At 39.6% G+C, this 13292-nt stretch overlaps 1 protein-coding gene and 1 long non-coding RNA gene across 2 annotated transcripts in view; one reads left to right on the top strand and one right to left on the bottom strand.

Moving 5' to 3' along the window:
* Positions 1 to 2458, bottom strand: part of LOC145713890 (uncharacterized) — a 60968-nt gene extending 58510 nt beyond the window's left edge. The window contains exon 1 of the long non-coding RNA XR_014136714.1: positions 2406 to 2458. This is a non-coding gene — a long non-coding RNA (uncharacterized LOC145713890). The remainder of the gene's footprint in view (positions 1 to 2405) is intronic.
* A 358-nt stretch (positions 2459 to 2816) lies between these two features.
* The window catches only part of ALG13 (ALG13 UDP-N-acetylglucosaminyltransferase subunit), a 61452-nt gene continuing 50976 nt past the window's right edge, over positions 2817 to 13292 (top strand). Inside the window, 3 exon segments of the mRNA XM_081792669.1 lie at positions 2817 to 2939; positions 3386 to 3548; positions 5205 to 5343. Coding sequence (XP_081648795.1) covers positions 5273 to 5343 — 71 coding nt within the window. The 5' untranslated portion in view covers positions 2817 to 2939; positions 3386 to 3548; positions 5205 to 5272.

Below are 13292 nucleotides of genomic sequence, written 5' to 3'. Positions count from 1 at the left end.
AAACTAAAAAGCTGCGTTAGGCAAAACTATTCTTTTTCCTTGAAAAAAAAAAAAAGCACAGATTGTCTTGTAATTCTTTGTCACTGTTAAGTCTTTGAAGAGCTTCAACTATCATATTAATTATAACTTTGGACCAAAGTGGCTAACTTCTATTGTAAAGAGAAAAGTGAAGGGTGGGAAACAGAATTATCTGGCATATACAAACATTTTTAAAGACTAGCAGAGCTTAAGAATACACATGACGACACTCTCCGCAGCCACACAAATCCTTTTTATAACTTCTTAAAGTGGCAAAAAAAAAAAAATGAACACATTCATTATACAACTCCAAGATATGGCTTCCCTATAGCATTTCAAAATAAGAAGCCAAGTTATATAAACTTAGAATTATGCTTAGTTTAAACCAATGTCTCAATATTCTATTTTACTTAGAAAGCACCTAGCGATGCAATGATTATCTATTCATTAACTCAATTTAATGTCAGTCCACGATCTTCAGTTGTTTAAAGACCTTAGAAATTATCTTCAAGTTGGCATACTACAAAGCATAGTTGCAGCTGAAATAAAGTTTGTCAGAATACTGATTGAATTTAGTTGAAAACAAATTTACATTTTTCATAAAGAAACATTTTTAGAGGTAATGTTAACTTCTGTGACCAGGCTTAAGTGTGAGTTTAGGAAAAACACAATCAAGTAAAATAAAATGCATTTTTGTAGAATATTTAACACTGACAAAACAGAGAAGACTAACTGCCCAAATCTTACATTAATTATGTAATCTCAGGTTCTTAAAACATTTTTGGATCCGTTTCTACAGGAAGATGATTTATTAAAGTGCAGCACATTTAAAATACTAGAAATTCCATTTCCTCATTTTCTGGGAATTTACAAATATTCAATTTATATGTGTGCTATTGTCTGTATGCTAACCAGAACGGTGCTCCTTTAATTTAGTATCCTCTAGATACAGGGAAAGATTTCACAGACACAAAAAGAGGTAAAGGTCTTTCTGCGTTACAGAATACTTTGGAATACACTCTCTAAATATTTCAATAAATATTCATAGCTTATTCTTATTGGGCAGAAAATTTGACTATTGCTTATGTTTCACTATTTAACCATGATCTTTCCACATTATTACTATGAGAGTGTAATTTCCCTGTTATCATCAATTCGTGAAATTTGTTATCAAGAAAGGGGTAGCAGCATATCACTCCTCAAAATGACAATTACCCAAGCTACAAGATTTAAAGACACGGTCCGGCAGAAACAGACAGAAGAGCTTTTTTTTTTTTTTCAGCTCTTGTTCTAGGCCTAATTCACATCTTATCCTTTTCCTCTTTAATTTTTTGCAGCTTCCCTTCTGTATATGACCAGGCAGGGGAAAACACAAATATGAACTAAAGTGAGATTTTGAGTAGGAAACACAGAAAACATTACAAGGAAATAAAGCGGAGAACGATTTTAATACTGGTGGTAGGAGTAAGGAGTCTTGAGAAATCAGCTCTAGGGTGTTTGACTACTTCAGTGTAATAGATCTGTGGTATTTATTCATGCTCCTGTATAACTTTACATTTCATCATAATTTAAATTTATCATAATTTTACATTTTAAAGGGCTCAATGGAGGAGTTCAATGAATTATAGATGTAGGCTCCAGGCCCTAGTGCCTCTATTTTACACACAATGCTTGCTAATGAAGGCAACTTCTTCGCCACTTCCCAGAGACCCTGTAGGGCTCTGGCTTCCTGAGAACCAGTTTGAAGAGCCTATGCTAATGATGAGTGATCTTGAAAAGGCACCTTTTTTTTTTTTCACATGCTCTCAACAGCCTTTAAATAAAATAAACCATCGCTCAAACGTCTACTGGCAAAACAGGGTAGCAAATAAAGAGTCCCAAACTCCTTTTATTATTGAAAAGATTTGTAGCACCCAAGCAATGACGCAAACATAGCGCCGGGGTATGAGGTTTCATCATTTCAACTACCATTTTGAAAAAAAGTAAATCTGTCAACCGCCCACCTTCCTATCGCGAGGGCCTGGTGACTTCACACACACCTTAAGTTTCTGGCGCGTAAGGCGTTCGTTACCCTTCGCCCCACCCCCGCCCGCCCGCCGGACCACACCCCCGGTTCCCACAGCCCTCTGGCGGCCAGGGCCGACTTCCACCTCCCCCACCGAGCGCAGCCGCTGAGGCCCACGTGGCCTCCGCCACGTCACATCCGGCCCTTGCGATTTGGGCCTTGGAACCCGCGCGATGAAGTGCGTATTTGTTACTGTTGGGACCACGAGCTTTGACGACCTCATTGCGTGTGTCTCGGCGCACGACACTCTGCAAGTGAGTGGGGGAGGTGGGCGGGCCGGCGCGCCGCGGTTTCGCTTGCAGCTCGCCGCCCCTAGGCTTACCGCTAGCCTCGGTAACCTTGCCGGAACCGCAGCGCTCGGAAGGAACCCCCCCCCCCCCCCCCCCCCGCTATGGCTCGACCTCAGGTGCCACCGCCCCTTTGCTGGCCCCGCCCCGCGCATGCCTGGCCCCGCCCCAGCGCACGCCTGGCCCCGCCCCGCGCACGCCTGGCCCCTCCTCCGGCTCCCCCTCTCCTCAGCGTCCTCCACCTCCTCTTTCTCCTTCCCCGCCGGCTTCTCGGCCGCTCCTCCCCGTCGGTTCTCCGGCTCCTCCTTTCCCTGGCTTTAGCCTGCCGACTCTCCGCCTCCGCCTCTCTTTCCTCCGGCTTCGCCCCTCCTTCCCGCTGCTCCGCCTCTCTGAGTTGGTGTTCCTTGGGCTCGGACTAGCTAGCCTGCTGTTGCTCCTCTGGCCCACGCCGGGTCGCGTGGTCGCGTGGTCGGCACCGCGCGCCTCGCGAGCGCTGCCGGGTCCGGTCCGGCTCGATCCGGCTGGACCCGCTCGGCGCGCCGTTCCCGCCCTGCCCCCGCCGCTCTCGGGTGAGCCCGCGTCTTGCCTTCTCCGCGGGCTTCCTCGCGGCCGGCGTCCTCCGGCGGCGTTGCGGCGGCTCCCCCGGCCTGGGGGTTCGCGCAGCTTCGGCCGCGAGGCGGATCGCAGGAGTTTCTTTGCCTCCCCGCTAGTTCTGGGCGCCTTTCTCGGGGTCTCTGCCTGCTCTTTTGCTCGTGGCGTGGCCGGTCCTCTCAGGGCTCGGTGAGCTGGGTCGCTTAGATTTTCCCGCTAGGGCTTGTGAGGAACCTTCCCGGGGTCCGGTGAGGGGCGAAGCGTCGTTTTGGGAAAGCGAAACCGGCCGCGGGGTAGAATATTTTGCGGTCCGCGCGTCCCGGTCTGAACACCGACTTTCAGGGGGTGGTGGTGTTTTGTTTTTTTTCTCCTTAGCATTAGCCTCTTTAAAAATCCCGCCTTTCCCCCCCCCCTTTTTTTTCAGATAATCAAGAGCCTTGGCTACGACCGACTCGTTCTCCAGATAGGTAGAGGGAAGGTGGTACCCGAACCATTCCGTACTGAGTCCTTTGCTCTGGATGTTTACAGGTACAAGGATTCATTGAAAGAAGATCTTGAGAAAGCAGATCTTGTTATTAGTCACGCAGGTAAAGTGCCTTAGAATCCCGCGATTTGGGTTTTGGTAGTGAGAACAGAGAGTTGACTTTTTGTGAGGTAAACCCAAATCACTGCAGTACCTCACTGTAGTCGTGGTGGGTAGATTATTTCTTCGAATGTACCTATTGACATTCTCGGAAAGAATTTATTGCGTCCGGGTGATAGAAGGATAGGAAACGAAGCCCGTAGCGCAACTTTACCGTAATTAGAAACCCTAAACACAAGCCAAATGATTTACCCCCAACGTCCTGTGTAACGAGCGAGCGGTCAAACTTGAGATCAGTATTTGGGCTTAGATCTGCAGGAATGTTCAGCCAGCTTATTGGTTGGCTTGGCTCTGGAGAAATTGGCTTTGAAAGATTTTTTTTTTTTTAACATTTTAAGTGTGAGCGTGAAACGAATGTAGTCGATCTTCTTTAACCCACATACTGTGTAAATCATGGCCTGCTCTTCAAAGAACCTGATCTAGTTAGACTACCGGTACCTTCAGAAGAACGGCTTTTGGGGAGCATTGCAATTTCGATTGCAGGATAAGTGAGGAAGTTTTTTGGCTCTTACGAGGCCTAATGTGAAGAGAGAAGACTTCTTAGAAACAGGCCTTACTAACACATGGGTGGTATAGGATAATAGTAAACCGCTCTTGGTGCTGGTCTCTGTGCTTTGTTTATATAAGCTGTAGAATTCTCCCAAACATACAAACTAAGTACTATTCCCATTTTACAGATGAAGAAGTAGAGGCACAGAGATTAACTGTAACTTGTCTAGTCCATAAGTAAGTCTGGTGTTAGTCTAGTCTATCTTCTACCCTAAAGTAGTTACCCAGAAAAGTTTTGTCTAGCTAACAGTCTCTTCGCTCCCGTTGAAAACCTCTAAACTATTTTAGGTATCAGAGTGGAATTGACCCAAATATTGTACATATGCACATGCATGGAGATTTATTCTTGATGTGTCGGGGATGGTACCTCACAGGCAGTCTCCTAAGGGTGGTCAAAGTTTTTCTTTTTGGTGCCTTTCACTGTTGAAGACTTGCTTTTTCCACTTGTGTTTGAGTAGAAGTGAGTAGAAGTGTGGTACAGTTTCATGAACAGTGTGTTGAACCTGAATCTTACTTGGATTCGAGACATGCCCAGGACATACTAATAGAGGGCAAGTGGCAAAATGCTGAATCGTGGATCATGATATTGTTGGCAGTGATAAAAGATGTATTTTTCAAGTCCAGGTTATAACATACTACAAAGCAACTGATAATTACATTTTGTTATTTTGAGCGTGTGATTGAACGGCGTGGTTTGTAGTTCTGCCAGCTAAGTTTTCATCTTCAGTTCTTTTTTTTAAATTTTTTTTCAACGTTTTTTGTTTTTTTTTTTTTTATTTTTGGGACAGAGAGAGACAGAGCATGAACGGGGGAGGGGCAGAGAGAGAGGGAGACACAGAATCGGAAACAGGCTCCAGGCTCCGAGCCATCAGCCCAGAGCCCGACGCGGGGCTCGAACTCACGGACCGCGAGATCGTGACCTGGCTGAAGTCGGACGCTTAACCGACTGCGCCACCCAGGCGCCCCCTTCAGTTCTAACTAACGCTTGGTGTGGAGCACCTTACTTAACTTTTTTTAAAAAAAAACTAACAATTTTGATTAATTTTTGTAGGTGCAGGAAGCTGTTTGGAGACTCTGGAAAACAGAAAGCCCCTTGTGGTGGTTATAAACGAAAAGTTGATGAACAATCATCAGCTGGAATTGGCAAAGCAGCTACACAAAGACGGGCATCTCTTCTACTGTACTTGCAGGTATACCAGAGACTGATAATTTGACCTCTTGCCTTAAATCCTCCCCTACTACTCTTACCCACCTACCTAACCTGTCTTTTCAACCTCTTACCTTTTCCCACTTACCAAGCATGCTTTGATTTCTCTCACCTGTAAAACCCTTATTTGTTTGTCTTCCACTGTGAGCGTGATCTCTGTGTTCTATTTCTTTCCGTATCTGTGCCTGTTCCATTGCATGTGAATGTGTGTGTGTGCATGTATGTAAGTTCATCTGGGTGCACAGGTCTCTGGGAATATAATTTTTGAGTTTGTTAGATTTTCATCATTCAAGGAAGGCGTTTGCATATTTTATAATTAAGGTTTTGCCTTTAGTAAATCCACTGGAATCCCTAAGTGAAATTGATTCATCCGTTAATAAAATTATACCTAATACGTCACAGGCATTACTTTTAAGTGCTGTGGATACAGTGGTAAACGGGAGATGAAGCCCCTGCTCTCATGGTACTTATGTTCTAGTACCAGGAGATAGTAAACAGTTCATAAATAAGTGATCAAGATAATTTCACATGGTGAAATGTGTTATGAAGAGAATTAGGCAAGCTGATACGATAACTGGAGTGAAGATTAATTAGAATAGTCAGGGAAGGCATGGATGGGTATCTGACATTTGAGCCAAGACCTGAATAACAAGAGGTAGTATGAAGCTCTAGAGGAAGAAAGAACAGCAGCAATTCCAAAGGCCCTAAGTTAGGAATGAGCAGGGCGTTTGTTGTGTTTGAGGAATAGAGGGGAAGGTTATTAAATGTAGCAGGAGTATGGTGAGCAAGGAAGAAGATAGTATGAGACTGGGTGGGGAGAGCTCATGTAAGAGTACTGATTTTATTCTATGTGTAGTGAGAAGCCATTGAGGTATTTTAAGCCAGAGGAATTACCATGGTAAGGAGTATTATTTTCTAGAAGTATATTAAAATTCAACAAGAAATGATCAACATCACAGTAGAAGGATGAAGAAAATTGCTGATTTGTTTTCTAGTAATTCTTCTTGAGACACTAGAAGCTTGCCAAAGGGTCAGGTCAGTAATACCCAATTATTTGACTTTAAAAGCTATTCTAATTTGAAGTTTTTTGATGTTTTGAGAAGTAAAGACTTTATAGAAGTATTACAAAATAATGTATTTTTTGTTATAATAAGTTGAAGTTTAAAGTGAAAAACCTTAGAAGAAACTGGCTAGAACATAAGCATTTCTTTTGACTTCACTGCGTCTGTCTTTTACGCACTCAGTAAATTCTTGTTCGTTCATTAAATATTTATTGAGCACCTACTATGTTCCAGGCATTATTCTAGGTACTTGGCATACACTGGTGAACAAAACAGATGATTCTTGTTCTCATTGAAAGGAGACAGTTTCATTGATTGTTTCAGGAATAGTTATTGGTGTCCTAATCCATACATGATGGAGGAGAGGGAACATCAGGGTGGCTGTGTAACCTAGAAGTCATTATTAAAAGTATTCAGAGTTGGGAGAAGCTAGATAATAAAAATCATGTAGGTTTCAGATAATGGGCATGGCTTTCCTTGGGTAGTTGAGATTGTTAGGGGTTGACCTCATTTTTTAGAGAATAAATTCTTCCTAACTGGTTTATGCAAGTCAATTTTTCCAAACACTTTTGATAAGTATTTTTATTCTAGATGTTAAATCAGCTTTGATTTTTTTAAAAAAATTTTTAATGTTTATTTATTTTTGAGAGTGGGAGGGGGGTTGGGCAGAGAGAGAGGGAGACACAGAATCCAAAGCAGGCTCCAGGCTCCAGGCTCCAGGCTCCAGGCTCCAGGCTCCAGGCTCCGAGCTGTCAGCACAGAGCCTGATGCGGTGCTCGAACTCACAAACTGCAATATCATGACCTGAGCCGAAGTTGGATGCTTAACCGACTGAGCCACCTAGGTGCCCCAAATCAGCTTTGATTTTTATGTCCATACATTTATATATTTTTTTAGTTTTTAAATTTTATTTTTGAGAGAGACAGAGCATGAGTAAGGGAGGGGCAGAGAGAGAGGGAGACAGAATCTCAAGCAGGCTCCAGGCTCTGAGCCGACAGCATAGAGCCTTATGTGGGGCTCGAACTGACGGACAGTGAGATCATGACCTGAGCCGAAGTCGGAGGCTGAAAACCGATTGAGCCACCGAGGCATCCCTGATTTTTATGTCTGTACATTTAAAATGAGAAAGCATTGATTTCAGAAACCTATCTATCTGTGTTCCTTAAGCTGAAAAGAAAGCTGTACAGGTCTCCAATTTGGTAATTTCTTACAGTTTTATAAGTCTTTTTTCTATATTTCCAGGAAGTCACAGACATGAATACTGTAAAAATCAATAATTGGTTGTATTTTCATTTTAGGTGTATTATTTAGTCCCCTGAATCTAGGCTGGGTGGTTGTATGTCTGTTCTAATTTAAGTGGCTGCTTTAATTAAATTTCTGAAGTAGTACTTTTATGTCATAGTTTGGAATCTATTTCCAACATGCATGGTGATTGTACATTGCTTGATTATATATGGATTTATGATAGTAAATTACTGGGAAAAAATTTTATTTTCCAATCTTCATGCATGGTTTAGTAGTTTCCCCAGCTTATTCTTGTCTGGCAGCTGTTACTTTTTTTTCCGTTTATTCTGTTTTCATAAATTAATTTTGCTTCAGTTTATATCTGGCCAGTCCTGAGAATTATTCAAAAGCCATGTGACCACATCTTTTATGAAATAATATTTTTGTAATATTTCAGTTGACACGAGAAACGTATCTGTTGAATTGGTATTGACAGGTAGCGTAGTGTTCCTGGTATTGCTTTTATCTTTGCATGTAGAGTTGACCCTTGAACAACACAGCTTTGAACGACATGGGTCCACTTAATACGTGGATTTTTTGCAGTCAGAACTGTAAATGCATTTTCTCTTCCTTACGATTGTCGTAATAACATTTGCTCTGGTTTATGTAATTGTTAATACAGAATGTAATATGTACAAAATGTGTTAATTGACTGTGTTACCACTAAGGCTTCTGCTCAACAGTAGGCTATTAGTAGTGAAGGTTTGGGGGAGTCTCAAGTTGTACGTGGATTTTGAACGGTGCAGGAGGTGGGTTTCTTCCTCTAACTCCATGTTGTTCAAGGGTCCACTAGATACCTATAGGAAAATTTTACATTAAAATTCACATACACAGTTTGAGAAGCATCACAGTATTCTTGGAAGTTAGAATCAGTCATCAAGTGGGCAGCAGATGAATTATGGCATTTTCTCTCTTGTTACCTAATATTTTTCTTCTTTTGTTTTAGCACGCTTCCTGGGCTGTTACAGTCAATGGACTTATCAACACTGAAATGTTTTCCTCCTGGCCAGCCAGAAAAATTTTCTGCATTTTTGGATAAAGTTGTTGGATTACAAAAATAAACACTAAACTCTGAACACTTTAAAAACACCCCCCAAATTCAACCTATGGAATGTGGTTAAATCAAATTAAATACAAATTTGCAGAATAATATAAATTAATAAACTTCTACATCTATAGAATGTATAGAAAATTTTATGGTGTGAATGTTAGCATTTGGGTCCAAATCCTCATCGCAATTTAGTAAATTCAGTAGATTTTTACTTAATCTTTTTATTTTAGTAAAGTATTTAGTGAGCATTTACAGGTTTTATCTTAAAATTCCCAGTTGATTTAGAATCATGAAAAAAATGAGTTAAATCTGAAAACTTTGACAAGAACTTCAAACGTAGTTATTGGTTTGGTGGTCCTAGAATAAAAAATGAAGCAGTAACCAATTTGTAAAGACATTTGAGAGTTAGCGTCTTTACCTTTATAATTTAAGGAAGAAAACTTTAAAAAAAAGAAAAACAAAAACGAGTTCTCTTCTGTGAAATATACAGTTTAATAATTATCTTAAAAAGGTGATCAAGATTAAATATCAAGTCAGTTGATCTATGGTACTTAGAGAAACTACTTTCAGTGGAGTGGATGTAGTCCCTTCTAAAATCTAAATAGGAAATGACAAAATAACCTTGTTCAGTATCAAAGCTTTATTGGTTTGAAAAGAGTAAATCAAAGGACTTAGGCCAATAGGACTTGCTGTTATTTTCTAAGGGCCCTTCTCACAGTGGTATTGAAGCATTTACTGTAACAACATAGAGCAATTTATAACTCAGTGTACTTACAAGTTTTACAAGCAAATATATGATCTGATGTGTATAATGGGCTAAATACATGGCTTTTAGGTTCATGTAGCTCAAGATCGATACCTTATGAAATTCTGATGGGAGTAAGTAGTCTTGAGTCCTGTAAAATAAACTGGATTATCTGTAAGTGTTCATAGTTTTCTGGGAGAAGTTTTAGATCTACTTCATAAAAACAGCATACGCTATAAAGACGTACTTTCTATAACGTTATTACAATATATTGACTGTTCTAAACATTTTACTTGGGATGCTCTACTTAATGTTTTTGTAGATTTATTTTCCTGATTGTTTTACTTAGGCTAATATTAAAATAAATTCTTACTAATAGTAGAAGGTGGTGGCTGAGAAATACTCTGGGTAGCAGGAGGAAGCCAACTTGGATTAAAATTTTGCTGAGAATAATCTAAAAAGTGAGTAATCTACATCTGCATAGTTGAGAATTCACAGCACCATAATAGTTATATATTGATATACTGATATTACAGGAATAATAATTATATATTGATCTAATACTAATATCACAGGAGAGGCCCTTTTCAAATACATGGTGAGGATTTGACTTTTCTGGGCTCTTTTATAAATGTGCTTCTCTAATTTGAGAAAAATTATGGCTTAAAATGTATTTTGATCAATGAATGGCTATTTTATGTCATGAACCATAGAGAATTCTAAACAAAGGGTCTACTCAAACATCAGACAACTGTAAAGTAATATGGCACTCCAAAGCCTCTGTTTTCTTTCCCACAAGAATATATAACTCAGATTCCATTATTTCATTTAGCAGAGGCTTAACCCTATGGTGTTATTTGTGTGTAGTGATCTCCCTGGACTGTATACCTTTGTGAAATTTAATACCCATTGTTCGGCTTAAAAATCAAAAGGTATCTCAGAGTCATTTTGATTTGACAGGAATTCTTGAAGTCATCTAGTCCAATCCCATCATTTCTCAGATGAGGAAGGCCAGAGGTTACAACTTGTCTAAAATAACAGCCTTTGACAGAGCTGCCGCTAGAAGCAGCTCTTTGACTCCTGGTCTTGTGCTCTGCCATACCAGAATATATGTTGTAAGCTGTTTGATTCTTTATAGTTGTTTGCCTAGTGTTTAGTTACTTTAATCCCTTCCAAGGAGAGTTTTGTTCATTTATTAGAAGTTTATTTTAGTAGGAATTTCACACTTAATTGCGTTTCTCTTTGGGGTATAATCTTACCTTGGACTTAGAAAACTGATTTCTGAGTTTGGAATGTAGCAAACTACCATGGGTAGGATTGATACCAGATTGAATGAATGAAGACTTTAAGACAAAGAATTGTAGGTTCTTGGAGTTGGAATAGAATATTAAGCATACGTACTACAAACTTTTTATAGATGAGGGAAGAGGCTTCAGATAAATTAATTGCCCGTTTACCTATTATTGGTCCTTATGAAAAAATTAATGGTAATCAAGATTCTATTTGGAATGTTTGCTTTGAAATTCGTTTCGTTTCATTACCTGGCGGGCTTCAGGTTCTTGAAATCAGTGGAAAAGTGGAATGTCGTTTTATATTTAATAGTTTTCTGTTAGTGGTATTTAGATTTCTAGAGTAACAGTTTTCCGTTAGAGGTATTTAGATTTCTAGGGATGGGGAAGCAAAAGAAAGTTCAGTATTTTGAGAAACTCGTATCATGGATAGGTTCAGAAGTAGATAAGTAATGGTAGAAAGTTGCTGTTAGATGAAAAGTGATGTGAGGTTATAGGACGACCCTGGGAAGTAAGGAGTATTGATGGCTGCTTATTATGATTTGGGAGGAAAGACAGCTGGAAGGATTTGGTGGTGGGTAAGACAGCACAACTGATGAACTTGATCTGAGATTCTGGAACATTTAAAGGTATAGTTGACTCTAGAACAATGTGGGCGTTAGTGCAAGACCCTTGTGCAGTTGGAAATTTACATGTAAATAATTTTGAGTCCCAAAAGACTTGACTAATAGCCTACTGTTGACTGGATGCCTTACTGATAACATAAATCATCGATTAACCCATGTTTTGTATATTATGTGTATTACATACTATATTATTAATGTGAAGTAAGCTAGAGATAAAATGTAAAGAAAATTAAGGAAACTACATTTACCATACTGTACTGTATTGGAGAAATCTGAGTATAGGTAGACCTGCACAGTTCAAATCCATGTTGTTCCAGGGTCAGCTAGTCATTATCTGAAAATACTATCAAGTGTGTGATTTTAGACACTTTGGAACACTACTTTGCTTTCAAAGGTAAATCATGTAGATAAAAAGCATAGTATAAAAATGTGTACTACCACTTTGATAGTTTGAGGAAGAGTTTTCCAAGACTAAAGAAAGTCAGGAATGACTTGTAGGTATTTTTCGTGGCCCTTCTTTATGGTATAAGCACTAATCTCATTTGTTCAAAGTATAAAATTTTCGGAGATGACCCAAAATCTGCATACAGTCTTAAGAAATGAGATGTATGGGCAGGCCTTTTGAAACTGATTTGGCAGAAACATTTGGAATGGGTGGTCCAGATAGTTGTGTGGTAATCTGTTTTCTGCTGTATAATTAATACTATATTTTTGTGGGGGCGTGGGGAAAGAAATAATAATAGTTAACCCCTGTTGCGTGATTAGTATGTATCAGGTACTATTTTAAGCTGTTTACAGATACGAGGTCACTTAATCTTTACAATGACTCTCTGAAATAGTTACTCTCCCATTTTGGGAATGAGGAACTGAGCTCAGGATAATGCAGAAAGGAAGTTTTATGCCACTGAAGTGTCTGATGGACTGGGAATTTTAATTAGAAAGGTGATTTCCATTGTATTTCCATCATTTATGGTGAGAGGGTAGAATATTTGAAGTCACAGGATTGTTCTAAGGAATTTTGATTGTATGATAACCACAGGTATATAACCTTTTTTAGTTTTTACATCATTATTTAAAAGCATCCTGATGTGGAGAAATTCTCCCAGGTGATTGCAAGTTACTGGCTCTTGTTTTCTCTAAATATTTGTTTTAGGTTCTATTTTTGGTCCTTTTCTCTTTGTATGTTTTTGGTATTTTCATCACTCCCAGAGCTACTATTGATGTTCCTATTTATATCCCCCCAACTCTGATTTGGGCTCCTGAATGGTACTTCCAGTTGCCTGTAGGTCTGTTAATTCTCTAAGCACAGTAAGATTCATGTGTCCCAAACTAAAATTCTATTTTTCATCCTTCTGAGATCCTTGCCCATATTGATGGTGTTACCATTTAGTACTCCAGGCTTATTATCTCCAACCCTTTATATCTGATTGATCACCAGGTTCTCTTAGCTTTACTTCTTAAATAGCTCGAGCCCATTTATTTATTTGTTCATTTAGTCTTTTAACATAAATGCATGATAAGAATCTACTTTTTGCACTCAAGATGTGACTCCTGCTCTGGAGGAACTCTTCAACAGTCTAGTTGAGGAGGAAGTGTCTTACTTATTCTCAAATCCATGCCTGAAGCACAGGCTTTCCATGAATGATAAATGCACTTTCTCTCATGGTCTTGATTAGGAAACACTGTAATCTTGCACACATTCATTTCGTACAGTCTATCTAGGATGTCTGGTTCATAAGAAAGATGTGGTCATCACATTGTATGAAGTTTGTAGGATCAGGTATTTACAGGAATGGCATCTAAAACAGTAGTGCTGATCTGTGTAATATTCTAATGGTATTTAAGGATCTGTCAAATAATGGTATCAATTGGGAAT

Source organism: Panthera onca, chromosome X, assembly GCF_046562875.1.
Source record: "Panthera onca isolate mPanOnc1 chromosome X, mPanOnc1 haplotype 2, whole genome shotgun sequence".
NCBI lineage: Eukaryota > Metazoa > Chordata > Mammalia > Carnivora > Felidae > Panthera > Panthera onca.
Note: the sequence above shows the minus strand (reverse complement) of the source record. Positions and strands in the feature narration are given on the sequence as shown.